At 39.8% G+C, this 27,134-nt stretch overlaps 1 protein-coding gene across 2 annotated transcripts in view; it reads left to right on the top strand.

Annotated features, from left to right (window-relative positions):
- Positions 1 to 27,134, top strand: part of INTS9 (integrator complex subunit 9) — a 107,591-nt gene that overhangs the window by 42,995 nt on the left and 37,462 nt on the right. Inside the window, exons 3-7 of one of the 2 annotated variants that reach the window (XM_002918872.4) lie at positions 1,008 to 1,068; positions 4,340 to 4,402; positions 7,979 to 8,118; positions 10,318 to 10,404; positions 26,329 to 26,449. In XM_002918872.4, the coding sequence (XP_002918918.1) occupies positions 1,008 to 1,068; positions 4,340 to 4,402; positions 7,979 to 8,118; positions 10,318 to 10,404; positions 26,329 to 26,449 (472 nt within the window). The remainder of the gene's footprint in view (positions 1 to 1,007; positions 1,069 to 4,339; positions 4,403 to 7,978; positions 8,119 to 10,317; positions 10,405 to 26,328; positions 26,450 to 27,134) is intronic. The other variant, XM_019799296.2, reaches the window with a different exon arrangement.

The raw sequence follows: 27,134 nt of genomic DNA, 5'->3' as shown, positions 1-27,134 counted from the left end.
CTTCCACCTAACTACAAAGTCTAAACTTGATAAAACTATTTTGGCAAGAGGATTAGGGACTGTATACTAATTTGATTTCTAATATAGTCTTTTAGTCCCATGCCATTACTTTGCCTTTAATTTTTACTTTACAGACTAGTTTTGGGCTGAAGTGCTAACATCCTCTTGCCATCCAACTTGTACTTCTGATACGCTTTTCTTCACGTTAACACCTTGGTCATTAGGTTTTTCTTTTTATCAACATTTTTCCCCTAAGTTATTTGCATTTTCAGCCCTCAGCATAATTCTTCTAGTCAACTAATAGCGTACATTCAAATCCTGAGATTACCAGAAGTGAATTATTTCTGAATCTAGACTTTTTTCATGTAACATATACATGAAATTAGCCTCATCTTCTAGAAATTTTTCACCTACATGTGCTGTCATTTTTTAATACTTAGGAAAACTAGGTTCATTTTCCAGAATTGGAAACCCAAGCCACAGGTGAGAGGTGACTAATCCATTTACAAGCAGTGAAGCCAGAACGTGGACTTGACTGGAATTCAGGAATTTTTATTTGCAGTGAATTCAGGCTGATAGGCAGCTAAGTGTTCTTGTCAGAGCGCCTGACCCCTCTGAGGCCATTTTCTCATCCACAATATGATGATCCCGTTCAGCCCTCCCTTCAGGCTTGTTGTCAAGCACAAGCAAGGTGAAGTCAGGGGCAGTCACTGGAAAACTGTAAAATGTTCTAGTGTCTCATCTTTCTTTTTTCTTTATTATTCTGCATAGGAGTCTTTTAATTTTCCCAATTTAGCACTAAACTATTTGGCTTTTTAATGTTCCGTTGCCACATAATTCTTAAGCTTGTTACAACATGGTTATTTTTCATCTTTTCGTTAGTATTTTGGGTGGACATTACTGCCAGTAATTTCAAACTGTTTTTAACTTTATGGAAACGATAGAGTCACCATGAAATCACTGAGGACTATAATCTATTTAGGATAATTTAATCTTTTGTTTTGCAGTCCCAGGCTATCTAATCTTCCTGGCTGGTCCCTAAAGGATGGAAATGCTTTCTTGGACAAGGTAATAATAACTGAGGCATATCTACACCCAGTGGAAAGCCATCTTGTCATACGAGAGCCACCGTATAGTAATGTGATGGATGTGCTCATTTTTTTCCTTGTGTATTCTCTGAAAAATCCCAGGATCCATGTAGGGTCTTCAGTAGTTGGTGATTATTTTTAAGAGCCTTTTAGGGAATCTCAGTGTTCAGATTCAGGTCCAATTTGCTCGTGTGTAAAAATCTAAGAACTTCTGCTGCAAATACATTTTATCACCACAGAAAGAAAACTATTATTTTTAGAATTGCGATGAGAGTTTCAAAGGTAATGCCTATAGAGAGTTCCATCCAGTTCGTTCTATTTTCAGGCTGTACTGACTCCATGACTGGAAGGAGCAAAACTTTTTTTAAAAACAACTTTAAAATCCTCAAGTATGTGAGTTTTAAACTGATTCTGTCAGCAGTTAAGTAAGGTAGGGCTTTGAGAAAAGTTTGGTTCTTACTCTTTGGGTGAGGGGAGGCCGTGGAAGGAGTGTCATTGTCTGATCCGATCACTCTGGCGGCCATGTGGAGAACAGACTGCAAAGCCAGTGTTTAACTTCCCAGGCAATGTGTTCTTGAGGGAGTGGGAGGGGAAACACGTTCTTGGGTAAATTTAAATAGAGGGGCTTCTAAACTCTGAACTTTCATCTTATTCCAGCCTTTCCTGGTAGCTTAGAATGGACAGCCTTAGATAGGTCATGAAAAAGGAGCACAGTTCTAGGAATCTAGGATTTGGGGTTCTACTATGACTTTATTCACTGACTAGGCCTATCGTAAATGACTTAAATAATTTTTTTCTTTGAGGCTGTTCAATTTTTGACAGTAGATATCTCCACAGTAATTCCTTCTTCAGATCAGTTTTTCGGCAGTTAATTTATAAATGAGAGACCAAAGGTACAAAAAATGTTAAAACTATTATCTAGTTACATTTTCTACTAAAAAGATCAGAGGTAAAGGAAGGTTAAAAACTGTAAAGCTCATCCGTTCCATTCTTAGTCCTCTAAATCATCCTTTCTCTCTCAAATTTCGCAATTGAAAGACTGAAGAAATCTAAAGATCCTTAAAAAGAATCATCTGCGAAGGCACCTCCTTCTTCTAATAGGTATTGTTAAATAAAGAGTTGCTCTTTTTACAGAATTAATTTCTGTAACTGCACACCCCAACCTCCAATGCAGGCCAAATGCATAATGTGATGCCAGATTTCCCTCCTAGCTAACTGCAAAATTATGTGACATTCAGGAACCTGTGCACCTGATTTCAGCCTAACTCTCCTGCTGGCTATAAATCATTGTTCCCTGAGAAAGGCTCAGAAGCATCCCATTACCAGTGCATTGTGAGCGAAAATGACTTGCATGTGTATGTGGGAGCATTTCATTAGAAGGGAGTGGTGAATAAAATACAGGGACACTGTAAGTGTGTAGAACGGCAAATATGCTTCTCCAGACCAGGAAGGATGAGAGCCTCAGAGGAGACTTTGTCATGCGAGGTGGACATGCCCTGATGTGTAGCATTATGGAGAAGAAGATTACATAGCCAATTTAAGACCAGGCAGGACTTTGAAATTTCCCATGATTTGTCTTTAATCCTATTTAGCCTCGTCCTAAGGGAATTGGGAGTCTTCTCCCATTAAATGTAATTGCTCATTTGTTTTTTGCTAGCAGGTACATTGTAATTAGGAACTGTTTTCAGTCCGTTTTTGGCTCAGTCTTTCACTGTTTAAATGGTAGTCCTGTAAGGAGAGGAACCAGTTTATTACAGTGGAAGGCAGGGGAGGAAGTCTTCTGTCAGGGTTCTGATATGAGACTTATAAAATTCAAAAGGAAAATCACACATGGTTAATACCCTAATTTCAGATAAAGATTGAGAGTAAAACCATTCAGACTCTAAAATATAAAGACACATATATATGAATATATAGTAATACATGTTCAGTGATTAATGAAAACATGATGGAACAAAATTCTAATAGTATTTTTCTTTTTCTGGAAAGAGCAAACTATCAACCAAACACTGACTTTTACTGGTTTCCTTATAAAATCATAGAAAACTTTAACCTTGATGAACCAAAAAAATCATCCACAGATTTTGTAAAGTATGAGTGAGGGAAGACAGCAACTCTAGTGGCCTTCTGGAAACATTGTGGTAGCCCCTGTTGGTGGCCCTCTCATGCTTCTTCTCTGTGTTGCTCTGTCATAATTTTAACTTCCAATACCTGTATGAGTCTGCCAGAGAGCTTTTTCCCTAAAGCTACACGAAATGTAGGAGTGCCATGTAAATATCCCGGGACCCCCTTGCCCCGGGGATGGTGACTCCAAGGTGTATGTTTTACACCCTTTCTTAGAGTTTCCCATGGGAATAAGTCCCAGCTGCCCACAGTGGTGTGTGGCTCAGTAAAATATCCATGATCAGCCCCCTTCCTTTCCCTTTATCACTTGCCCTTCCTCCTGTTCTTTTTTCAGCACTTCCCTGTTAGCTCGTACCCACCGTTTTCTTGAGGTCTGTTGGTGGGGAATCCAAACTAATGCATATTAGATATGGTAGGTCATAAGCAGAGTGGAAGTTGTAGTATATTCTCTTTCTGTGTATTTTCTTTTGAATGAATACATTTGGTTTACAGCCCCAAATAAATTGTATGCTCCGCAAGGACAAAGATTATGTTCACAGAGGTGAGGGCGATGGTGGTTGTTTAATCCCTACTCTCTACTCTTCATCTCCCTCCTTGTTTGTCCCTTGCCCCTCAACCCTTGGTAGGAGGAGAAAGAGGCTCTAAATCATTTGTCTAGGGCCAGGACTCCTAAGCTAATTGCATTAACAAAATCACTAGAGGTGCTTGGCCTCATCCCCAGATTTCTATCCCTTGGGTCTTAGATGAGACCCAGGAATCTTTACTTCCATCAGTGTTCCCAGATTATTCTGATATTGCTGGTATGAGCTACGTAACTATTACTTGGAAAGCATTGTATCATGAGTTAGAAAGCAGCATATGTCCACACATGCCTTGAAGAGGTATCAAGAAATGTACATTCAAATTCTGAGTTAGCCACCAACCAGCGTTTTTTATCCTGAATAAGACACTTAGCCTCCCTGAACCTAAACAGGAAAACAGTTCGCCTGAATAACCTTCTGGCTGCCCTCCAACTCTCTGGAGGTCTGTGATTGTTCACGGAGACTTTGGTTTGGAGATGAAGTTTCTTTGGTGCTGTGTCTGTTGGATATCTCTTCCTAGAATTTTTTCCTTTTTGTTCCTTTTAGGAGCTAAAAGAGTGCTCAGGTCATGTATTTGTGGATTCTGTGCCTGAATTCTGCCTGCCAGAGGTAAGATGAAAGTGATTCTTACTGTAGAAACAAAGCATATCTCTCAAAATGAAGTCAAGAAATAATTTTAAGGGGTTTATTAGCTTTCTATTTTCAAATTGAAATGAATCTGTTATTCCAGGCACATTATTATGCAGCTAAAATACAATCATTTAGGAACTCTTTATATTATCTGTAAGAAATTTAACTCTCCTTTTTGTATTCCTTGCTCTTTCTGTAATCCCCACTGACACTTTGTAGCAGGGCATAGTTTTGAGCAAGATACAGAAATAACGCAAGTCTTTCAGTTTTGTAATTATATGCCTGTGTCTTAGATTAGCCATACTTTTTGTAGTCTTGCTTACAGTGGGTAATTGGGAATTGCTGTTATTCAGCCAGTACAGTAAACTGTAGAAATTCTTGCTGACTTGAAATATCATATCAAATATTGCTTGAAATTCAGATTCTGAATTGAGCCATGGATACCTATTGCTTACATATTATTATCACAGTGAGACTTGTTATAAGAGTTTGGGGCCAGTTTTATCATTTTAAAGGAAATGAAGATCAGTTTCCATTCATTTTAAAGGCAACTAATCTCAGCTGACAGTCCTAATCTCTAGAGCGGCATAGATGGCATTCTCAACAGACAGATAAAATAGAGGGAGGCCAATAGCTAGTCCCAGGTTCCTGAGGAAATCAATGAGAGAAGCTACCATCCTGTTCTTTCCGTGCACCCAGTGGATTACAGTGCCTGTACAAGATACTTTCACAGTTCGATGCCAAAAGAAAATTTGGAGTACTTTTTCCCTTATTTTTGTACTCTCTTCCTGCCTCTCCATTTCAACACTTTCTTTGATACTCTGTAGGTAAACTTTTTTTCTTTGAAGTATGTGTATGTGCCCTTTTGGGATAGTGGAACGAAATAGAAGAAGAAAGACAAAGCAAGATACAGTAATGGAGGGTGACAGTTAAGGGAACAAGTTTGAGATAAAGTAGTAAGAATAAGGGTGCAGGTGAAGAGTTACCAAGAGTTCTGAGCTCTTCCTAACTGCTAATCAAATCTTTTGTCATCTTCATTTGTCATTTAAGAATTGGTGGGGCAGGTCCCCATCTGTTCAAAGATTCCTAATCCCAAGTGCTACATTTATTTTCGGTTTTCTACACATGGCACTGACTGCTGCAACCTTCAGTTTATGGACAACAGTGCAGAATTTATGAATTGGTGCTCCGATGACTTTCTGACCTGCTCCATAGAGCACTAAACAATCAGAAATTGGAATTAAACAATTACCATTTCACAGTTCGTCTTCTGCTGTGCTAAAGGATTATTGATATATTTAGGCTTCTAGAACTGTATAAGATTTTTCAACTTGTATTGTCTTGTAGTTTGTGTCAAGTTAATAATAGTCACTATTTTAAGGTAGAGGTAAGGCATTGTATGACTGGGAGAAAATAGGGGAGAGTCACAGGAACAGGAGAGAGGTACTTACTCCAGTCTAGTCTTCACAGACTCTGCTCCCAGTCTTTATGGAATTTATAATCTAGTGTGACTACCTGAAATATTTTTGTATCCCCCAAAGTCCACACTAGACTGAGTATGAGGTCTAGGACAGTATAGTAAGCCGCCAGTAAATTATGAGTGTTTGGCCTAATTCATGTTCTGTAGAACCCAAGTGTGTCTGTATACAAGTTGAAAATTAAAATAACCCTCATCGGATTTCATCAAGTGAAAGAATGTAAGCAAATATATAAATGTGAGTATATAAACATGGATTGGATGTTAAACTTATTTCTCAGAGGAAAAATGTTTATGTAGACACTCTTGATATATACATACAGACAGAATATAAATATATATATATTTTTTTTCTTCCAGCTGTCCTTACCAGATTTCTCATCATTCTAGACTCTGTGGGCTGATTCTTATATATTTAAGAGAAATTTCAAACTCATCCAGTTTCTGTATGCAAGAGGGAAAGTAGAGATGCTTTTGAGCTTTCTTATTGCTTCAACTGTTGTTCTCTTGTTTTCTTCTGGATCTGTCACTCTGTGGTTATGTCTTAATTTTCTTATTTGTTTAAAAATGATTCCAGAGAGGTCGTAGGGAACAGAACTAGTGGAATGTTACATGACCCTTCATTATGAGGGTACTGTCTTGGAAGTGCCATGAACAACATGGAATTAAGGGTGGTGTGAATTGGCTATTACTGGTCATTAGGCATTTTATTCACACAGATTGCCATTGCCCTATCAATTAGTAGCTTCTGACCTCTAATCTACATGCTGTCCTCAGGAGCTGATTATGTCTTGTTGGCTTTATTAAATTAACTTATTTCGTATGTAAAGTCATTGAACTAGAAAATACCCACAGCCCAAATGGCACACCGTCTCTAATATTTGCAAAGATGGAGCAGACATCTTTGTTCCTTCTCTGTGCAAGACATATTAGCTCAATAACCCATTCTCCTAACTAAAACACTTCCTTGACTTACCCCATGCTGTCCTTCGTGCACCATACAGTTTCTCAGAGGGAACTTCAGTGATTGAGATGATGTCTCTGAGCCACAGCGACTCACGTTTTCCCACAGAGAGTGCCGGTTAAAATGTTGCATCGCTCCAACAACAGTGCCCCAAGGCTTGCTTTGCACTGGCTCCCACAGCTGGGAGGGGACAGAGATGAGTCACACAGGATCCTTAACCTCAGAGATATTTAATATTAGAGGGACAGAGTGGTACTTTGAGGAGCTGTTATATGCAATGGTAACTGTCAGAAAAGGGACATCCATTAAGTGTGTTGGTAGTTCTGAGGAGAAGAAAATTTTTTTTTCAATCTGAGCAAATCACAAATCAGGAAGGCTTAATGGAAGGCGAAAATTGAGCCTTAAAAGACAGGTAGGACTTAAATATATGGGAAAAACAATTCCTTTTTTGAAAAGGGTTTTCATAAAATTTACTAAACATGAGTGGCATTTTCCCTTTTCATGTGACCTTAATAATGGAGTAAAAGGTAGACTTGAGTTAAGGCTAGGACAGAATATGAGAGTATAATTTCCTTTTATGATTCTGCCACTAAATTTTTGTTGTTGTTGTTCTGTATCCAGCACTAGTGGTCAAAAATTATCTCCAAAAAAGAAAAAAGTTTCCTCCTGTATTTGCCTCATGAAGAGCTGGTTTGGTCATGCTGCTCCCTCGGTAGCCGGTGAATCTGTAGCAGTGCTGCGTTCGATTCTGGTTCCCCTCACAGCTCCTGTCGTACGCTCTCTGCTTCATGGTAACTGGTTGAACCTGCCAGGCAGCAGCTGCTGAAGTGTTCTGTGTCATTGACCTTCATATGTCAGAACTCTGTTTTAGTAAAATCAGAGCGGTGCTGGTGTACTGGCTGCATTCTCATCGTTAGCCATCCTGCCCTGCTCCTTAATGTTAATATTAGGAAATCTCCTAAAATGAGAGAGTGGAAGTGTTGCAGGAAAGGCATCATTATTCTGTAGTACAAAAACGACTTCTCTGCGTTCTGACAGCATCATTTTTCAGTCACATCATGCTGATCTGTGTGCCCTGAACAGATATGTATCATTCCCGCCCCTTTCTTTTCAGACCGAGCTAATAGATCTGTCTACGGTGGATGTGATCCTCATCTCTAACTACCACTGCATGATGGCGCTGCCCTACATCACTGAGCACACCGGTTTCACAGGCACGGTGTACGCCACAGAGCCCACCATGCAGATCGGCAGGTGAGAGCAGTTCTTCTTATCCCAGGTGCAGGTGGCCGAGGCACTGCTCCTTCCCGTGGTGTTGTGGCAGGAGTGATTGGTGTCTCCTCCTGAGCAGCTAACCCAAAGAATTAGCATGAATAGACAACTCTCAAAATAAAACAAGTGTTCATTGGAATCGCCTCGAGATTAATGCAGCGAGTACTCTTAGTCTTTTGTGTTATTGTTGTTTTTGAAACAAAGACTGGAGGAAGGTGTTCACAGAGACAGCTCCTTTGTGCAGATGATACTAATTAGGGGAGGTAATGTTGAGTAAGATGCCACAGAGTTGCAAGGCAAAGAGCTTCAGGAAAAAGGAGCATAGCACATTTAAGAAAAGAAGAAATTTTATTACTTTGCTTTCAGAATTCCTCCCTTTATGATTTAGTGCAGACTATAAATGGAGACAGCTTGTAGAAAGCAGAAGAAGTAATTAGACAGTTGAGTTGACTATACTTTTGACAGAGTGCAACTCAGAACTCTAAGGAGTAAAAGCCTTCCTTTGACTCTGAGAACGCTCTGCCATCTCTCCCTCCAACCCTCCCAAGCCTTCATGACACAGGCAGTTGCTTCAAGTCCCCCTAGCATCATTCAGTGACAGAAAAGTTACGTGAAGAAAATCAACTACCCCAGAAAAAAGAGTTGAAGCAAACTAACAAGTATGGTGAAAGGTGAAGCTATCGAGGCTCAAAGTAAGGGATCAAGGTGTTGATATGGACTCTTGGCTTTGGGCTCCAGTGTCTTGCAAAAGTACGACAAGATGGAATGACTGGAGATGAAACAAAATATGCCCTGGCTTTTGTGTCAGCTCCCATTAAAGAGCATGTAATCCGTACAGAGAAACATCGGGGATCTGAGGAAGAGACATTACAGGGAAGTAAAACACAAGGAGATTGGATCAGTTGCAACAAGAGGATAAGCTGAAAACATTTGACTCTAGGCTGAAAAAGTTACAGCGTGAGGTGGGACACACCAGACTGTTCTCCAGAGAGCTACAGCCAGAATAATAATGCGCCTAGATTCCAGGCCTTTGAATGCTGGAGCTCGTGCTGCTCCTTCAAGATGAAAGGACGGGGTGGGATTAGGAATAAATAAATCCAATGGAAATGAAATGGAAGTTGTTCAACATCCAAATGCTAGTAAACTGATGGCTTGCCATATCTCTATGTTCATTGGGAGAGGATTTAAGTCAATATGGATCATCTATACTGGATTCTGAAAGGGGAGTCAAGAGGTTAAAAATCTATTTCTCGCTTTTGGGTCATTCTCTAGCCATACAGGAGCCGAACAGTTCTCTTTGCCAGCTGTTCCTCAGAGCACGTGCATCATCGATCCACTCCAGTGAGGCGTTTCTTAGGTTCCCTCAGTTGTGATTCCGTCGTGATCCATCTTGTCATCTGCACACAGAGCCTGTCCTTTTGCAGGTCCTTGAGTTAGGCTTTTAGGATTAATCCTGAGAGTATTTTTCCACATAGAATTTTGTAAATTCCCAAAACACATTTCAAGAAGACATACTTTTCCAGTTTAAAATATCCATTTAATATTGTCATTTAAAAAAAAAAAAAAAAATACTGGGTGCCTGGCTGGCTCAGTCAGGTCCCTGGGTAGCTCATTCGGTTACGCATCTTCCTTCAGCCCTGGTTATGATCCCAGGGTCCTGGGATTGAGTCCCACATCGGGCTCCCTGCTCCACGGGAAGTCTGCTTCTCCCTCTGTCCCTCCCACTGCTTGTGCTCTCGTGCTCTCTCTCTCTCAAGTAAATAAATAAAAATCTTTAAAAAAAAAAATCCTACCCCACGCCTGCCGCCACCAAAAACAGGTACTTCATATTCATTTGACTTTTTCTCCCTTTATATTTTTAGTTATACGAAGGCAGAGAGCTTAGGAGTGAGAGTTAAACCACAGGCTTGTATATTTCAGTGTTCAAAGACAAGATGCATGCCAGGCTTGTTTTAAAGGTGAATTAAATCATTTATGTTCGAAATGTTTAACATGGAAGTTCAATGAGGTGGTTGGGGTTTTGTTCAGGTTACTTAAAAGGGTGTCCAAGTGTATGTGCAACAGATAGATGATTGGGGTGGGGGGAAGGCAGACAAGCCCATTTGTTTCGACTACAATGTTAACAGTGGTGTTTTTCTCCTTCTTTTATGACTTTTCACCACTTTTTTTCTTTAAACTCAGGCTTCTCATGGAAGAGCTGGTGAATTTCATTGAAAGAGTGCCCAAGGCTCAGTCTGCCTCCTTGTGGAAGAACAAGGATATTCAGCGGTGAGCAATAGGCCTGTCTACTCCTCTTGACAGCAGACCCTTAGGCTTTGCAAAACAGTCGCATTTGTTTTATGTTATGCTTTAACATTTGTACTGTTAGAACTGGAGATTCTCTTTTCCTTGTTTTAGGGAAGGGCTATGTTTGATTGTACCAACATACTGTGAGAGGCAACTGTGCCATGTCCAAGGTACTGTGCTGGGTCTGAGTTTTTAAAAATTAGTAAAACAGTTGGCACTGTCTTTGAGGTGCTCCGGGATTGATGGGAAATCAGACCATTAACAAGTAAATTATAGTCTTGGATGGCATATATTGTAAGAGGTGCCTGTCACGGTGCTGTAGACACTCAGAAAATGAAGAACTTTCTGTGTAGGGAAGCTGAGGAGGACATTCCTTAGGAGATGACAGTGAAAGTGGGTCTTGGAGAAAGAAAAGGACTCTTCCTGATAGAAAAGGTCAGGAAGTGCGTCTAGGCACAGCATGATGGGCATATAGTATATTCGGGGACCAGGCAGAAGTGCAGGGTGGATTAGAGTGGGAAAGCAGAGAGGAGAGGTGAGAGTTGAAACTAGAGAGGTATATTGGAGCAAGATAATGAAGAATCTGATGTGTAAAATTTGTGCTTTATAATACGGAGAGTGGGGAGTCCCTCTGTGGTTTATAAGGAGGAGAGCGATGTTATCACATATTTCTTTGGGGGAAAGTAAGTCTGGAAGCAGCGTGGGGCATGGATGGGGGTGCAGAGACGGGGCAGAAGACCAGGGATAGGACTATCAGAAACTCGGGGGAGAACAAAAGCCTGAACTGAGGCAGTAGCGGTGAGCATGAAGAGTCTGACTTAAAAGAAATTTCTAAGACAGAATTGAAAACAATTGGTAAGAACTGTAAAAGAGGCTGTGAAGTCATCCTTAGGAAGGTTAAGAGGAGAGCTGAGTGGAAGCCAAGGGAAAAAGGAAGTTTCTCCCAACCCGGGCTTGCTAGTGGTATCAGATGCTTCAGAAGTATCCCATAAAATGAAGATGAGACCCTTGGTTATGGAAATCCTAGGGAGATTAGTTTCAGTAGAGTACTGGGAACAAAAACCAGATTGTAAGAGGTGACAGAAGTAGAACTATAATGGTGGAGGGAAGGAGGCAGCTCGATTCTGCTTCCATGCTCTCATATTTAATTGGCAGCGGAGGACACTGGCCAGTCTTAGCTAACTGCAGTTTCTCTGAGCCTCCCAACCACTGCCCTACCTCCTGGCACCACAGTGGTCCCAGCCTTCCAGGCCTCACATCCGGAGTCTGGAGTAAAAACTTGTCATTGGCTTTTTAGGTAATGGGTATCCCATACGTGGCTACCCAAGTCCTCTCTTTTCCAGCCACCTTGCCACTGAGTTCTCTTCCCCCGTAGGTCAGTGATTTGTTAGCTGTCTAGTTATCTGAACTTTGGAATGTCTTAGTTTTTGTGGATATTCCTTCTACGAGAATATGTATGCGTAGGGGCACCTAGGGGGCTCAGTCAGTCAAGCTTCCTACTCTTGACTTCAGCTCAGGTCGTGATCTCAGGGCCCTGGGATCGAGCCCCAGTCGGGCTCTGCTCTCAGCGGGAGTCTGCTTCTCCCTCTCCCTCTGCCCTGCCCTCCTGCACATGCACGGGTGCTTTCTCTCTCTCTCTCTAAAATAACAAATCTTTAAAAAAAAAAGAGAGAGAGAGAATATGAATGTGTAGCTAAGAGAATATGCTTTGTTTTTATACTGTAACTGTTTCAGAGTCTGAGTATCTGAGTGTCCTCTCTGCATTCCTTTGTGTATGTGTTCCTTGTTTTATTTAACTTACATAGCACTTGCTGTGCCAGACACTATTCTCAATGTTTTACTTAACTCCTGTAATTCTTTAACATCATTTTACAGAAGAGAAAACAGCCACAAACAGGTTAAGTAACTTGCTCAAGGTCAGCCAACCAGTGAGCAGTAAGATTTGAATTCAAACCCAGGCAGTAAGTCTAGTTTAGTTCCAGAGTTTGTGCTTTTAACCATTATGCTGAGCTGCCTCTTGGGCACACACATCTCTTCTCAAGTGCTTGTGAGCCCGTACATGTAAGGGAAGCGGGAAGTATGTATAACTGTGCACATTTTCTCTTCTGTTTTATGGATCTTCTTTGTGTCTCCATTTCCTTGATTGGGGATATGGTGTCCATATGTCTTCATGGTGGGAAATGTTTTCTGGACACACACACGTCTGAGTCTTCTGTGTGTATGCAAATGACTTCCTTGATCTGACCACACACCTGCTTATGACAAGGCCCCTTTCCCTTCTCATTTTGCATTCTTATTCTCAGCTGCCTTTCCTCCTGCCCATTGCTATCCCTCCTTCCTCTTTTTCTCTCTCCCAGGTATCCACGGGACCACATCAGACCTAGTTGTCCGCATTTCCCTCCTTAGAAATTTTAAGACTTTGTTTTCTTTCCCCATGGAACATGTACGCCTTGGCTTCCCTTACTTCCTCCTTTTAAATTTATACCCTTTATAATATTCTGCCACAAATAATTTTGGCACACCAGAGGTGATGTTCAAAGGTCACTGTTTCCTGGTTCCCAAACCCTGGGCCAAGTCTTAGGAAGTCCCACATCCTTATTTTGCCTTTTCTTCTATGACCTTGGGCAGAGTCCTTGGCAGTTTTCCTTTGCCTCCCATTCTTTTTAAAATACAAGATAACTGGTTTACAAAAGAAGTGCCATCATTTATTAGGAAGAAGGGTGAATTGAACTGGAAGGAGCAGAGGGTGGGGAGGACAGGGCTGCAGGGGGGAGTCTGAAAGTTATTTCCTAAGGTACTTAGAAAATCTCCCTTTTAAAAAAGGGTGGTCCTTGAGATAAATCTTGAACTTTCTATCTCGCCACCTGGTGGGCAAAAATCTGAAACTGTTAAAAGCTAACTTGGTAGAGGAGCAAGGAGAATAACCTGCACTATTGGAGAAGACTTTATTTCCCTATTTCATATATCGTAACCAGATTTCTGATTCTGGTCAAGTATTTTGCTTTGGCTTTTGAGCACAAGATGAGCCACAGTTATTGATAGAGAAAAAAAAAGAGTCTAATTATTGGAAAGAATATGCTGTGGTGTTAGAGAACCAAACCAAGCAAGCTGTGTCCTCTTTTTCTCCTGGATAAACTCAGCATAAATATTACAAGTGGTAGAGGAATTTGAAGAGCTATTTTGTAATTGACATCAGACAAAAGAGTTCTTTTGAAATATTCACCTAGAATTTAACCTTGGGCCAGAATACTAAAAGTGCTTCATTTGAATAACATTTATGCCGAAGGATTTACATCACTTTAAAATTTCTGTCACACTCCAGTTTCTATCTAGTGTCCCAAAGTACTGTGGCAAAACTAAATCAAGAAACACTGTTTTTTGCTGTCTATTACATTGACATTTTTCCCAAGTGATATGAGCTGTGTCTTATTTTTTCATTCCCTCCTTTTTTTTTTTTTTTTCCCCTCTTTAATTCCTGTACTCACCTTGTCAAGAGGGGTCTCAGGTAGGGATCACAAACTCCAATGCCTCTGGGGATGGGGAAGTTAAATACAGGCGTGAGGTGGACCTCAGGTAACTGTGGACCAGCGACCACACCCGTCTACAGGGGCAGCTGACACATAGTTTCCGCAGATTATGGCCATATGGAAACGTGAGCCCATTGCTGCCAAATCTTCCCCTTTTTTTCTTTTTTTAAGAGAAACTCAAAATCTGGATGTTTTAAATGTAATTTTTTTTTCATCTTTTTAAAATGTTGGCTCACACGTTAAAATAAAATCCTGTATGATCCAAGCAAAACACCTCTGAGTTGGATTGGAGACTCAAGCCCCCGGTTTTTGACTTAAACTTTACACAGGCTGTCTCTTGGTTAAGTGCCTAGAAGTGATACATTTTAGTAGCTTAAGTTATTTAATAAGACCATGAACTAAAGAAAATAATAAATTAAAATCTTTCAGACTCATTGGTCAAAGGGATCTGACAAATTCTCTTAAATCATTTGAAGTTAGTTTGAGTTAGCATTTGATTTAGTATTAGTATGTATACCAAAAGAAGCTATTACTCTTGCTTTTTGGCAGCTGTCTGACTCCCTGCCTCAGTTGACACTGCTCCTTGAGATTTATTTAGAAGTTAGCCATCTTTCTTCCTCATTTTGATGCTTTTGTTTACTCCTCTTGAAAAAGAGATTTTGAAGGGTAGGAAAAGGAGACTCCCTTTGCAATGTAATTTTTGAGTCTCTGACTTTCTCATACCCACATTAAAGTTAGGGTTTGTAATAGAAAAATTTAAAGCAGAATATTCCACTTAAGAAACCAAACCATCAGCTAAGATTTTTCTGTATGAGACTAGAAGTCTGCAGTTATAATTAAGGATAAATCATTACAGAATATTGTCATAACCGTCTTGCAAGCATTAAGGAATTGGGCACCAATATATTCCTGGCTGATATGTTATGACAGTTTTCAGTAGTCAGAGCTTAAAATGTGGGTTCATACCTTATAGAAGACATGAAAGAAGACGTAGTTGAAGTTTCTCCGCTCTGGTGTTTCATGGGTATTTATAGAGGAATTTATTAGGTCTAACTATATGATAGGGAGAAAATTAAAGCTATGGGCTTGGAGATCAAATAGACCAGTGTTTAAATTTCATATCTGCTTTTTAGTAGCTCTAGCAATTTATTTCTTCTAGGCTCTGTTTCCTCATTTATAATATAAGAATAATATTAGCAACTTTGCAGGGTTGCTGTGAGGACTAAATCAGCATGAGAGTCCTTAAAACAGCGCCAGGCACATAGTAGGTGCGCTGTAAATACCCGCATCCTTTTCCCCTTTAATGATGCACTTGGCTCACATAACACCCTTTCAGTAATCAGCACACATCTGCCTTCCACAGCCTAATTTATCTTTAAACTCCACCTTTCCTGATGGAAGCAAAGTAGTATAAGAGAAGGAAAACTATTTTTCTAATCCCACTGTTGCCTTCTCTTAGCACTGTTATCCAGATGCTGGAACTCAATCTCCTTTTTTGTAAAACAAGGGAATTGAATTCAAGTGTCTCTGAGTTCACTTCGGTTACAGTTTTTAAAGCTGTCCAAGGGAGGGGCTCCTTCAGCCTGCGTTTCTAGAGTGGCAGTACTTCGATGAAGTCATCACCGCTTGTCCTTGAGCTTTGCAGTTCCAGAAACTTAATCATTTCATTTCACTCAGAGTTGATTAGCCTCTGAGGGACTGATTCGGGCTAACTAAACTCCCAGGATATTGACTGACAAACAAAAATCCCATTTAATTACTTTGTACTGAGACATCTGCCTGGCTGCAGAACTAAAAAGGTTCATCTATCTAGGACACTCTGGTCTGGTCAGCAGGTTCACTTAAGAGATTAAGTTATAGATAAGAGGGGTTTTTTGATAAGAATAGAATCAAAGCAGAGGTAGTTCAGGTACTCTGGAGAATTGTTTCTATTGTGCTTTGGTGACCTGAGCAATTGCCTTTGTCCTTTTTAGAGATAAATGGATCTAAAACAAAGATCAGGCATTATATAGTTTCCGGTTAATACTGAGAAATGCTTGATTATCAGGCTTCTTTTTGGTAAATTCTGTAAAGGTCATCACTTTGCTAACACATTTCCACTCCAGCCCATCCACATGTATATTAAGCACACTTTGCTGTAATGAAAGGAAAAAGACTTTTCTTATATTCTTTGTATTCTGCTCTTACATTCATTTTGCAGATTCCTTCCTTCATCACACACTTCGAAAAAACACCCAGCTGATGTTTTATCTATAAGCTTTTCAGTGGTCCCTGTGGACTTAAAAGTCTTACTCTTTAACACAAACACATGGTCTTTGCTGCTTGTTGGATGCTGGTAGGATGGAAGAAGAGACATCGGAGCTCTGGCATGATGTCAGCACTGGAGGAAAGTTTATTAAGCACTCAAGTGTGATAAGAAAAAACAAAACAATGAAATATTTTAGAAAGTACTTATTAAACATTTAGACTCTGAGAACTTGACTTTGATAAATCAGAAAGCCAGAAAAATTAGAACTAGTTCCCACTGGGTTTCCTTTTCCAACTTATCCTGAATCAGCCAATAATCTTAATGGCTTCAAATGGCTCTATAAATGCCTCTCCAAAATTATGGCCTCAAGTAAGCATAAGCAGAATTTTAGGGAAAGTTAGGTTAGACAGAATGTCAGGAGATAGCAGGAAATAGTGACAAAGTGACTTAATTTCTCAAAGGAGTAAGAAAAAGGTGTTAGCAAAAGGAATTTGGGGGTATAAATAATGGAATTCAGACGACTTATTTATTAACTGCTTAAATGCCTGGCATCAAGAAAATGCCCAAAAAAGTTTAAGACATAGTCCCTGTACCCAAGGAGCTTGTCAAGCAAAGATTATGTACTAAGTGGCAAGACTTAGCCTGGGCTTGGCAGATTAAGTAGGGTTTCAAAGAGGGAAGAGAGGATTCTAAGATAAGGGAAGGGTATAGGCAAAAACATGGCAACGTGGCATGATGATTGAGAGGTGACCGGCTTGGTTAAAATCAGCCAGTGCATGCCAGGAAGGAGAGAAAAGAATTGGAAATTAACATTATACAAAAGAATATTGAAACTTTGGTCTTTTGAAAAAGCCAGCAGTATATTTGACTAATTCCTAGTTCGAATCTTTTCTCTAGCTGATAGGAAATTCACCAGAATTGTGAAAATTTTGTCACCGAACCTATATGAAAAAGGAAACCTCTGGATATTTCCAAATAGAGAAATGATAAATGATTAGTTTTAAATCTGAAAGTAGTGTAGTCAGTGTAAGTTACCAGAATAAGATACCCAGAGAATTAAGCATAAGGGTGAAGGGGGGATGTTCAAGTCATTGAATTTTGTAAAACTAAATTTCAGGAGCGCCTCGATGGCTCAGTTGGATAGGTGGCGACTCTTGATTTCAGCTCAGATCATGATCTCAGGGTCCTGGGATCAAGCCCTGTGTTGGGCTCTGCTCATCTGGGAGTCTGCTTCTCTTCCTCTCCTTCTGCCCTTTCCCCCACTCACGTTCTCTTTCTCTCTAACTAAAATAAACAATCTTTTTAAAAAGCCAAATTTCATAAAACACTGATTATCCTATCTATAATAATAATATGTATACATCTATATTTACCCATTTGCTGTAGTCCTCACAACAGTCTTTGAAGGAAGTATTTTACCCTCAGTTTAGAAATATGGTGAGAAGAAAAGGTTAAGTTGCTGAATATTGCTCAATATTACAACGAAAATAAGCAAAAATCAGACTTAAATTGGATATGAAGAATACCCTTCTACAGGAGTTACACAATTAGAGTTTATAAAAAATGTTATTGAGGAGACCTCAGGAAAGCCCAAACTTAGTTAAGGTATTGAAACACAGCTTCTTTACCAGAACATGGCCCAAAAAAGTATAATTTATTAAAAACACTGGGTTTTCTGTTCTGGGTCTCCTACAAGGGCTGCAGGTATCTCCAGCTCCCCTTGGAAGGATTCACTCACAGGGGTGATGGGCTGAAGCCTGCCTTAGGCCCTTGTGTGTGGACCTCTCTACAAAGTATCTCACAGCAGTTTCATCAGAGTGAGCAAGAGAGAGAATATGGGCAAGATGGAAGTCATAGTCTTTAGTAAGCTAATCTTGGAAGTGACATCCCTTCACTTTTGTCATATTCTCTTCACTAACAGAAAACCCCAGGTCCAGCTCACCCTCCAGGGGAGTGGACTACACAAAGGGATGAATATAAAAGGCGGGGATCCTTAGGAGCCATGTCTGGAGCTGCCAGCCACAAAACCCTACATTGAGTTGGTCAGATTTGAGACCAGAGTCGTTGGGACCTGCATAGCCTTCCTCCTCTGGCTTACTCTAATCAAACTTACTGGTGCACTGCAGACAGAACTTGTTAATAATTGGCTCACTGGTTCCTACCTTTCCTGGGGCAACAAATGAACAGATGTTGTGTCCTTTGTGTTGGGTACCACTCAGTGCTAAGGATACAAAAATGAGGAAAGATACTACTATGTGACTAATATGATAATGGAATAAAAACATACGCTGTTTTTGTTGTTGTATATAACAAGGCTGTTCTCTCCAACACTGCTCTACTAAACTGGTTGTTAAAAATCATCATGAGTGTTTCTCTATAAACAGATGCTTTCTTTAGTTTCTCCAGAACATAAATTTATTGTCTCTATGCCATTTACCCTGAAGGGAAGAGGAGAAAAAATCTAAGTTGAAATATATCTGAATTTTTCACAAGTCCTTTGCTTTGCTTAAGGAAGTTGTTTCCCTACCTGAAACACTCCAGTAATTTCTCTAGAAGTAGGTTTTGGACTGTTGAAGGCAGAAGCAGTAAATATTTCACATCTTCATCATCTTCCCTTTTTCCCTTCCCAAGGGCTCAGAGCATTTGCTGGCTTATTCTGGAGGTTGAATATATGATTGTTTTATCTCTAACAGAGAGTGGAAATATGAGCCAAATGCCTCGTTCGGAGAAAGACTGCTCCAGATTTTAATCTGCTTAATTTTTGTAGGACATTTTCCTACATGGGAAGCAGGGAGTGTATGCTGGGAAGGGCCATCAAGGGAAGAAAGTAAAGCCCAGGTGTTGTTTGGGTAATGGCAGTACTGGTTGTCAAGGGATGGGAAGGAAGTCCATAGTAAAGAAAGCAGGTCTAATATATACAATGGAATATTACTTGGCCGTCAGAAAGAATAAAATCTTGCCATTTGCAATGACGTGAATGGAACTAAAGGATATTATGCTGAGCGAAATAAGTCAGTCAGAGAAAAACAAATACCATATGATTTCACTCATGTGAAATTTAAGAAACAAAACAGATGAACATAGGGGAAGGGAAGGAAAAATAAAATAAGTTGAAAATAGAGAAGGAAGTAAACCATAAAAGAAGCTGAACTCTAGGAAACAAACTGAGGGTTGCTGGAGGGGATGTGGGAGGGGAATGGGGTAATCGGGTGACAGGCATTAAGGAGGGCACTTGATATAATGAGCACTGGTGTTATATGCAACTGATGAATCACTAAACTCTACCCCTAAAACTAATAATATAGTATAGTTATCTAAATTGAATTTAAATAAAGAATTTGAAAGAGAAAGAGAAAGGGGCTAGGGAGGTAGGAAGGGAGGGAGGGAGGGAGGAAGGAAGGGGTCTAATCCAGCCTTGTGTATGACTTTTTGCTCACCCTCTAGCAGAGGTGACTCAGTTGCAGCAGCTTGGCACAGCTGAGGGCAGTGTCAGACAAATTCAACAAGGTTGAAAGATGTGGTTGGGCTGCAAGTGTTATGTATCATCCTCCCCACCCTCTCAGGCCACTCCCATAATAGCCTTCCAGCTCTGGCATAAAGTTAAGAAACCCTTCTGCTTCTACCCAGCCCAGAGTAAAAAGTCTTTTTTTTTTTTTTTCTAAGATCGTATTTATTTATTTGACAGAGAGACAGTGAGAGAGGGAACACAAGCAGGGGGAGAGGGAGAAGAACACTTCCTGCTGAGCAGGGAGTCCGATGCGGGCATCAGTCCCAGGACCCTGGGATCATGACCTGAGCCAAAGGCAGACCCTTAACAACTGAACGCCCAGGAGCCCAAGAAGTCTTTATTTTTAATGAAGGTCAGCTCTAGGGGACCCAAACCATGGGGCTCCCTGATCCTGAGGAATTTAAAGGAGGAGCTAAAGCAGGAGAGTAGCTTAGGTTTTTCCTTGAGACCGTGTAGAGCCGTGCTTGGGCCACTCAAGTTCAGAGTCATTGCTGCTCATTGAAGTAATTCATTCTGAGTTGAAGTTTATTTACTGTGGTATTGTGGGAAACTGCATATCCTCTTGGAGCTGTGCTGACTGCATATGGGGGGGGGAGGGTTGGGGGCAGTTAGAGACCATCTTTTTCAGCATCTGTTCCATGCCAGACACTCACATACATTATGTCATTTACCCCTCACAGAACAACTGTAAAAGAAAGGTGCTACTCTCCCTGTGTCACAAATGAGTAAACTGAGGTGAAGAGATAACACTGGAATTTATATGCAGACAAGTCTGTAAATCCTGTTTTTTTCCATCCTGTGCCTCGGAGAGAAACCTCTCCTTCCTCAAGCCATTGGCAGAGAGTCAGCGGGAATGTGGAAGAAGAAGAGAAGCAGTAGCAGCAGCCCCCACCGGTAGCCATCCAGAGGGGCCTTCTGTGCCACTCACCTGTCTCTGATACACAGGCCATGTTCCCAAAGAGCACATAGAATGTGCACCTGGCCTTGACTGCTGACACAAGACCTGAGAAAAAGTGACAAGTGGTCTAGATTTTAAAGGTGTAAATGTTGTCGACCCGAAATCTGAAGAAGGCAACAGGGGGTGGGTTACAGGCTTCAGGGAGCCTGGCACCAAGAGAGCCGTTTATAGCTCAGTATATAGAACAGAGGCTGAGGCAGGACCCAGATAAAGAAGGGCCTTATAAAGTCATGCTAAGAGCCTTGGATTTTAAACTGAATTTAATGGAAAGCCATTAAAGTGAAGGAGGAGAGGGAGTGTGTGTGTGTGTTGAGATTTGCATTTTTAATATATCATTTAGACCCTCCTGTGAGGGAAGGGCAAGTCTGCAGGCAGGGATGACTCAGGGCTTTTGACATCTCTTTATTGCCTTGTACCATTGTAAAAATTTTCTAGACTTAAGCTCCTTATGAGCAGAGGCCTTTATGTTATTCCTGTTAATATCCCTTACAGGATTTCAATGCTATGGCCATAGTCGGGGCTAAATATTTATTGAATAAATATTGTAAAACCTAAATCAATCCAGTGTACATAAGACAGATAAGTGAAATAAAATCTTCATGTGTCTGTTTATGCGGAAAGTAAAGAGAAGAATTATTAGTATTTTGTTGCTGGAGAAACAGATGAAGAGAATTGGAACATGACCTATGTGCTAGGTTAGCTAAACCTCTATTTGGTGTTTACGTTATTATGACTATAAATGCAACTCACTGGCCACATGACATCGTTAGGATTATTTTTTCTTTCTTGCACAACTTTTTGTTTTCCCTTGAGTTAATGATGATCTTGTTTGCATATTTGCTTCGTTTCTTGTGTACTTCTTACTGATTTGTCTCCAGCCTCTCTGCCATTTGTACAGGTCTCTCCTCAGTATGTTCAAACTCAGTGGGTGTTGTAACAATTTTACCTTCCTGGAAATCCTCTCCCAGAGCCGCCTCTCTCCCCAGCCTGATCCCAGCTGTTCTTGAGCTTGTTGCTCAAGATTTAGGATTTTCTTCATCACTATCCTGAAGATATCTTCACCTTTCTTCTGTTGGAAGCTCTGTTTCCTGGGTCTTTTTCTTGTTTGTGCCTTCATTTTGCCAGGCACATCCTGAGGAAGAGTGCATGGGAGGTCAGTTTTCTGAGACCCTGCATGTCTAAAATGCCTTTGTTCTACCTTCACCCTCCAATGGATAGAAATCCAGATTTGATACAATTTTCTCTAGTTTCCAGAAATGCCGTTGAAAAGGCCAATACTCTTCTGAGTCTAGATCTTTGGTATGTATCCCACTTACTCCTCTGTGGAAACTTTAAGAATCCTCTTCTTCCCTAAATTCATGATGCTGTGTCTTAGTAAAGGATAGTTTTCACTCATGTGCTGAATACTTAGTGGTTCCTTACTATCTAGAACATAGGTTCCAATTGTGACCAAGCCCCTGTTTAATGGGCTAAATCTGGCCTGCCACAGTTGTTATAAGTCAAGTTTTATTGGCCCACAGCCACACTCATGCATTTACATATTGTCTTTGGCATTACACAGACAGCTAAGTTGAATGATGTGACAGACCGTGGTCTACAGAGCTTAAGATATCTGTGGCTTTTTTACAAAACATGTTTGCTAACCCCCAGTCTAAAAAATGAACTTCAATTTTGGCAAAAAAAATATATATATATATTTTTATTTTTATTTTTTTATTTATTTTTTATAAATTTAGTTTTTAAATTTTTCTCCCTCCTGTTTTGTGTTCCCTCTTTCTGGAACTCTCACTGCTTAGATGTTCAACCTCCTGGACTGGAACTCAGATTTTTTTCTGTCCTCTTTTCCATTTCTTTGTTTTTGTTTGCTCTTCTGCCTGAGAAATTCTGTTTACCTCCCAACCTGTCCAGGAGTTTTTCATTTCTGCTGTCATAGTTTCTTATTTTGGCATAATTTTTTTTATTTTTTAAATTAACCTTTTTATTGTATATAAAACAAAAAATAATAATATATAGTTAATAAACGTTATAAAGCAACAATCCTTACAACTGCTACCCAGGTCTAAAATGGAATATTTTCAGTAACTCAAAAGCCCCTCTCTGTGTCCCAGTCTAATTACAACCCACTCTGACACACATATCATGGATTTTGACCCATTGCAGTACTGTCTTTTTTGCAGCTCAGATTATCCCATCAGTGAGCCTCTTCAAGCTGTCCACTGTGTCCTTTTATTGTGACCTTTGTACCCTTTGATTGTTTCCTTGCTATGTACTGTAACAGGATGTTTAAGACTCCTCTTGTACATTCCCTGCCCTAAATCTGGAATCATCCATTTCCCTAAAAAACTCTGTATTCTTTTAGTGGAAAATGGAATTTTAAGCTCCCACTCTGGTTGCTAACAATGCTCATTACTCCTGGATTAGTTGTTTCTAAGTCGTCATGTGGAGGAAAGAGCATATGTATTATCCTCCCCTTTTTTTTCATGCTCCTGTTATATTTATATTATCAGAACATACAGCCATTACATACTATCCTCTCTTCTCTTTTAATCTTCATTTGGTCTTACTTCTACATAACTATATGTTTAAAGCTCACTACCAGCTGATGTGTCAATGTTTCTGTAGTCATTTAGGTTGTCTGAAACTCATTCTTCAGAAGATGTCTCAGGATGGGATCATGAGAACAATATTCCCTGAGTTCTTGCAAGCTAATAATTGTTTGTCTGTGCTCTGTAACCTTGAAAGTCAGTTTTGTTAATTGTATAATCTTTGGCTTGCATTTTCTTTCTTTGAATGTCTTAAAGATTTGAGTCTCTTTGAGTAAAACACCATTGCTGTTGAAACTCTGGTATCATATTTTTTCCTTAGTAAGTCACTCGCTCTTTTCGCCTAGCTGCCCAAAAGTTTATTTATAGTGTAAATATTTTCCCAGAATATATTTGTTGTTGGTTCTTCTGGGTCAGTATTCTCAGGTATGCAGTGTGTCCCTTCAGTATGTAATTTCAAGCTTCTTTTTATTTTAGCAATTAGAGTTTTTAGTATTTGTTCTGTTCCCTTGCTTGGATTTCTGTTAGGGTCTCCTTTTCTCTGTGTGTTGCTTCTTCCATGCCTGTCTTCATTATCTGCCACTTTCCTTCAAATTCTTTTTATCTCTTCATACCTTTTTAGCGTTTAAGGTCTTCTTCCTATGTTCTTCTTATGGCATTAGCCGTTGTGTGTTTATCCACTCTTGTATTTCTATTAATCTTCATTTCTGAATAAATTTTTAAAATTTCTAATTATTAAGTTCTATCGCCTTGTTTTTATATAACTTTTGTGTTTTATATAATTTTTTTATGTTTTTAATTCATTTTGAAATTTTGACAGGTTTTGTTGGCATGCTTTCATTTTCTGTGTGCTGTCATATTTTTATGTCTAAGAGTTTTTTTATTCTCTTAAAGCTCCTCTTTTTTTTTTTTTTTTAATAGAAGTCACTTCTCATTTCTTAGACATTCTATCTTATTTATCTCTCTAAGGGTAGTAATGGTAGTATTTTTTAGTTTTATTCTACCAGCCTAATTTATTTCATCTCCTCCTTCCTCCATTTGTTTTGGCCTTTGTCATTTTAGAGACTTCCCTCAAGTATATATGGTGATCCTTGGTTATTGGCCCATGTTTAGGAGTTGGACAGTAAAAAACTGATTAGAAAGTCTGTGTTCCATGAGCTGAGTCTTGTTGAATTCTAGACTTTACCATAATGTGATCTGGTTGGGCCATTTTATCATGAAACCTTCAGTGTCAGTATCTTTTAGTTGATATTTTTCTTTGGTGCTGATCAAATTTTTCAGAGAAGTTTCTTCCGGTCACCTACCCTGGAGGATATAAGCCTGACTGATAGTGTTCTGGGAGCCATATGAGGAGAAGAAAATTGTTACTCTTGGTGTATAAACATTTGCTTATTAACAAAGCTGCCTCTAGTTGTTGATGGTTTCCCCTAGTCTAGACTTTCATTTTTAACTTCTACAGAGAATAACCTCTAGCAACATGCCTGGGAGGGGAAAGGCAGTTTCGGAGCTATTTGGAATAGGTGAAGAGAACCGTAAGGTTCTATTTCTTATCAGTATTTTTTCTTTTTTTCCAAAAAATCCCCTTGTTTTTAGGCTCACCTTCAACCTCACTTCCAGACGTGCCTATTGTTTCAGATTGCTGAGCTTTTTATGGGTTCTGCAGCATAAATTAATTTGAATTAAACTTTCCTGTGTATGCTAAATCAGTTATTTGTCTTTTTATTTTCCACTTTTTTTTAAACACTTCAGTGATTTTTTTTCTTTCTTTCTTTCTTTCTTTCTTTCTTTCTTTCTTTCTTTCTTTCTTCCTTCCTTCCTTCCTTCCTTCCTTCCTTCCTTCCTTCCTTCCTTCCTTCCTTCCTTCCTTCCTTCCTTCCTTCCCAAAAGAGTTTTGTTTATTTGACAGAGAGAGGCAACGAGAGAGGGAACACAAGCAGGGGGAATGGGAGAGGGAGAAGCAGGCTTCCCGCCGAGCAGGGAGCCCTATGCGGGACTCAATCCTAGGACCCTGGGATCATGACCTGAACCTTAACGACTGAGCCACCCAGGCGCCCCTACTTTCCACTTTCTAAAATGCTGTTGCTATTGCCTCTTCTCTCATTCTCTTTGTCTTAAAGGGGTGTGTGTGTGTGTGCGAAGCCCTTTACTAGTTCACTGGTATTTCAGGAGAGAGAGAGCAGAGCTAATGCACACTTTCGGTTGACCAGAGTTCCTTGACCTGTTTAAACAGAGAGTCTCAGGGAAGTCACTCTCCCAGGTCTATTCCTGATTCTGTTAGAGCAAATGACACCGTGTTTTTCTAATAACAGAGTTTTGTTTGCCTGTTTTAAGGGATGCTCCTGGTGCTGATGAGAAAAGTCACAAATTGTGTTTTATTTCCTCCTTTATGCCAAGCCTCAACTGTGTTTATCTCAGTCCTTTTATATAGCTTTGCAGGCTGTGAATGAAGCGTATTTCATTTATCATTCATGAACAGGAGAGAGAATTTGAAATTTCATATAGAAATGCTCTGTGTTAAGATGTATATGATAAACCCTAGAACAACCACTAAGGAAATAACTCAGAAAAATATAGTGAAAAACCGTGAAGGAAATTAAAAGACTGCATCAGAAAATATTCACTTAGTATCAAAGGGTAAGTAGTAAAGGAGGGACAGAGGAACAAAAAAGACATGAGACATAGAGAACACAAAAATTAAATTGGTAAACATAATCCAACTGTATCAATAATAGATGTGAGTGAATTAAATAGTCCAGATGGCAGAGATGATCAGACTAGATTTAAAAAAAAAAAAGAAAAAAACCCCACAATATCCAGCTATATGCTGGATAAACAGAATAGAAAATAGAAAAAGAATAGAGAAAAGTTGGGTTTTTTTCTTTTAAAGACCAACAAAACTAACAAACCTTTAGCTAGATTGATGAGGGAAAAAGAGAATACTCAAACTACTAGAATCAGAAATGAAAGGGGCAGTGCTACCAACCTTATGGAAAAAAAATGGTTATAAAGGAATCCTATATATAATTCTATGCCAGTAAGTTGGACAGCTTAGATGAAATGGAAAAATTACATAAAAGGAATCCTTGATAATGTAAAAAGTTGGCATTGTGATGCATTTACAGGCTGTTACCTTCTCCACTCAAGGACGCAGTGGAAGTATCAACCTGGAGAAGATGCTATACGATGCAGGAGGTGAACTCTGCCCTTAGCAAAATCCAGCTGGTGGGATATTCTCAGAAAATTGTGAGTGTTAATATGATTTTAAGTGATGCATGAATGCTTTCGATTCATACTGTTACCCTTTGGGAAGATCTATGGTTCTCTTTCTTTAGCCATTCAGTCACGGAGAATCTTGTACCTAGTACGAGATAAAAAGATAGAGCATCTGTCGTCATCCTCCATCCTCCAGGTTCATGTCGGTGTTCTTTCCTAACACTCGCATTCCCCAGCACTAGCCAGCATTCTCTTGACCAGCTTGTAATGATCAGGAGATCGTTAACAATCATCTCATCCTATTCACCTTAGAACAGTGGGTGCAACTTTATAGGTTTGGGACAAGTGAAATAGGAAACAGCATAGAACAGATCAAGAAGCAGTTTGGCAAGTATAACTTTTGAACTCTGACCTGATAGTAAGAGTTCCCATTTTTGTTAACTTGTGCCCAGAGCCACTCGGTATAGAATGACCAAGAGATTGATCCCTAGCGTAAAAAAAAAACAAAAAGAAAACTCAAGTAATTTTCTCTTTGGTCTTTCTGGTAATCTGTCATCTCTGTCTTTTGATGAGAGAGGCCTGGGTGCCTGGTACATGTGGATAGGCTGAAACTCAGAGAGGGGGCAAGTCAAGACTGTAGGATTGCTTTGTGGGTCTGCCAGATGGCCTCCATTGGTTTTGTTTGTTTGTTTGCTTTACTTTATACTTTCTGTAT

The sequence above is a fragment of the Ailuropoda melanoleuca genome, chromosome 5, assembly GCF_002007445.2.
Source record: "Ailuropoda melanoleuca isolate Jingjing chromosome 5, ASM200744v2, whole genome shotgun sequence".
NCBI lineage: Eukaryota > Metazoa > Chordata > Mammalia > Carnivora > Ursidae > Ailuropoda > Ailuropoda melanoleuca.
This window is presented reverse-complemented; position numbering and strand designations above follow the sequence as displayed.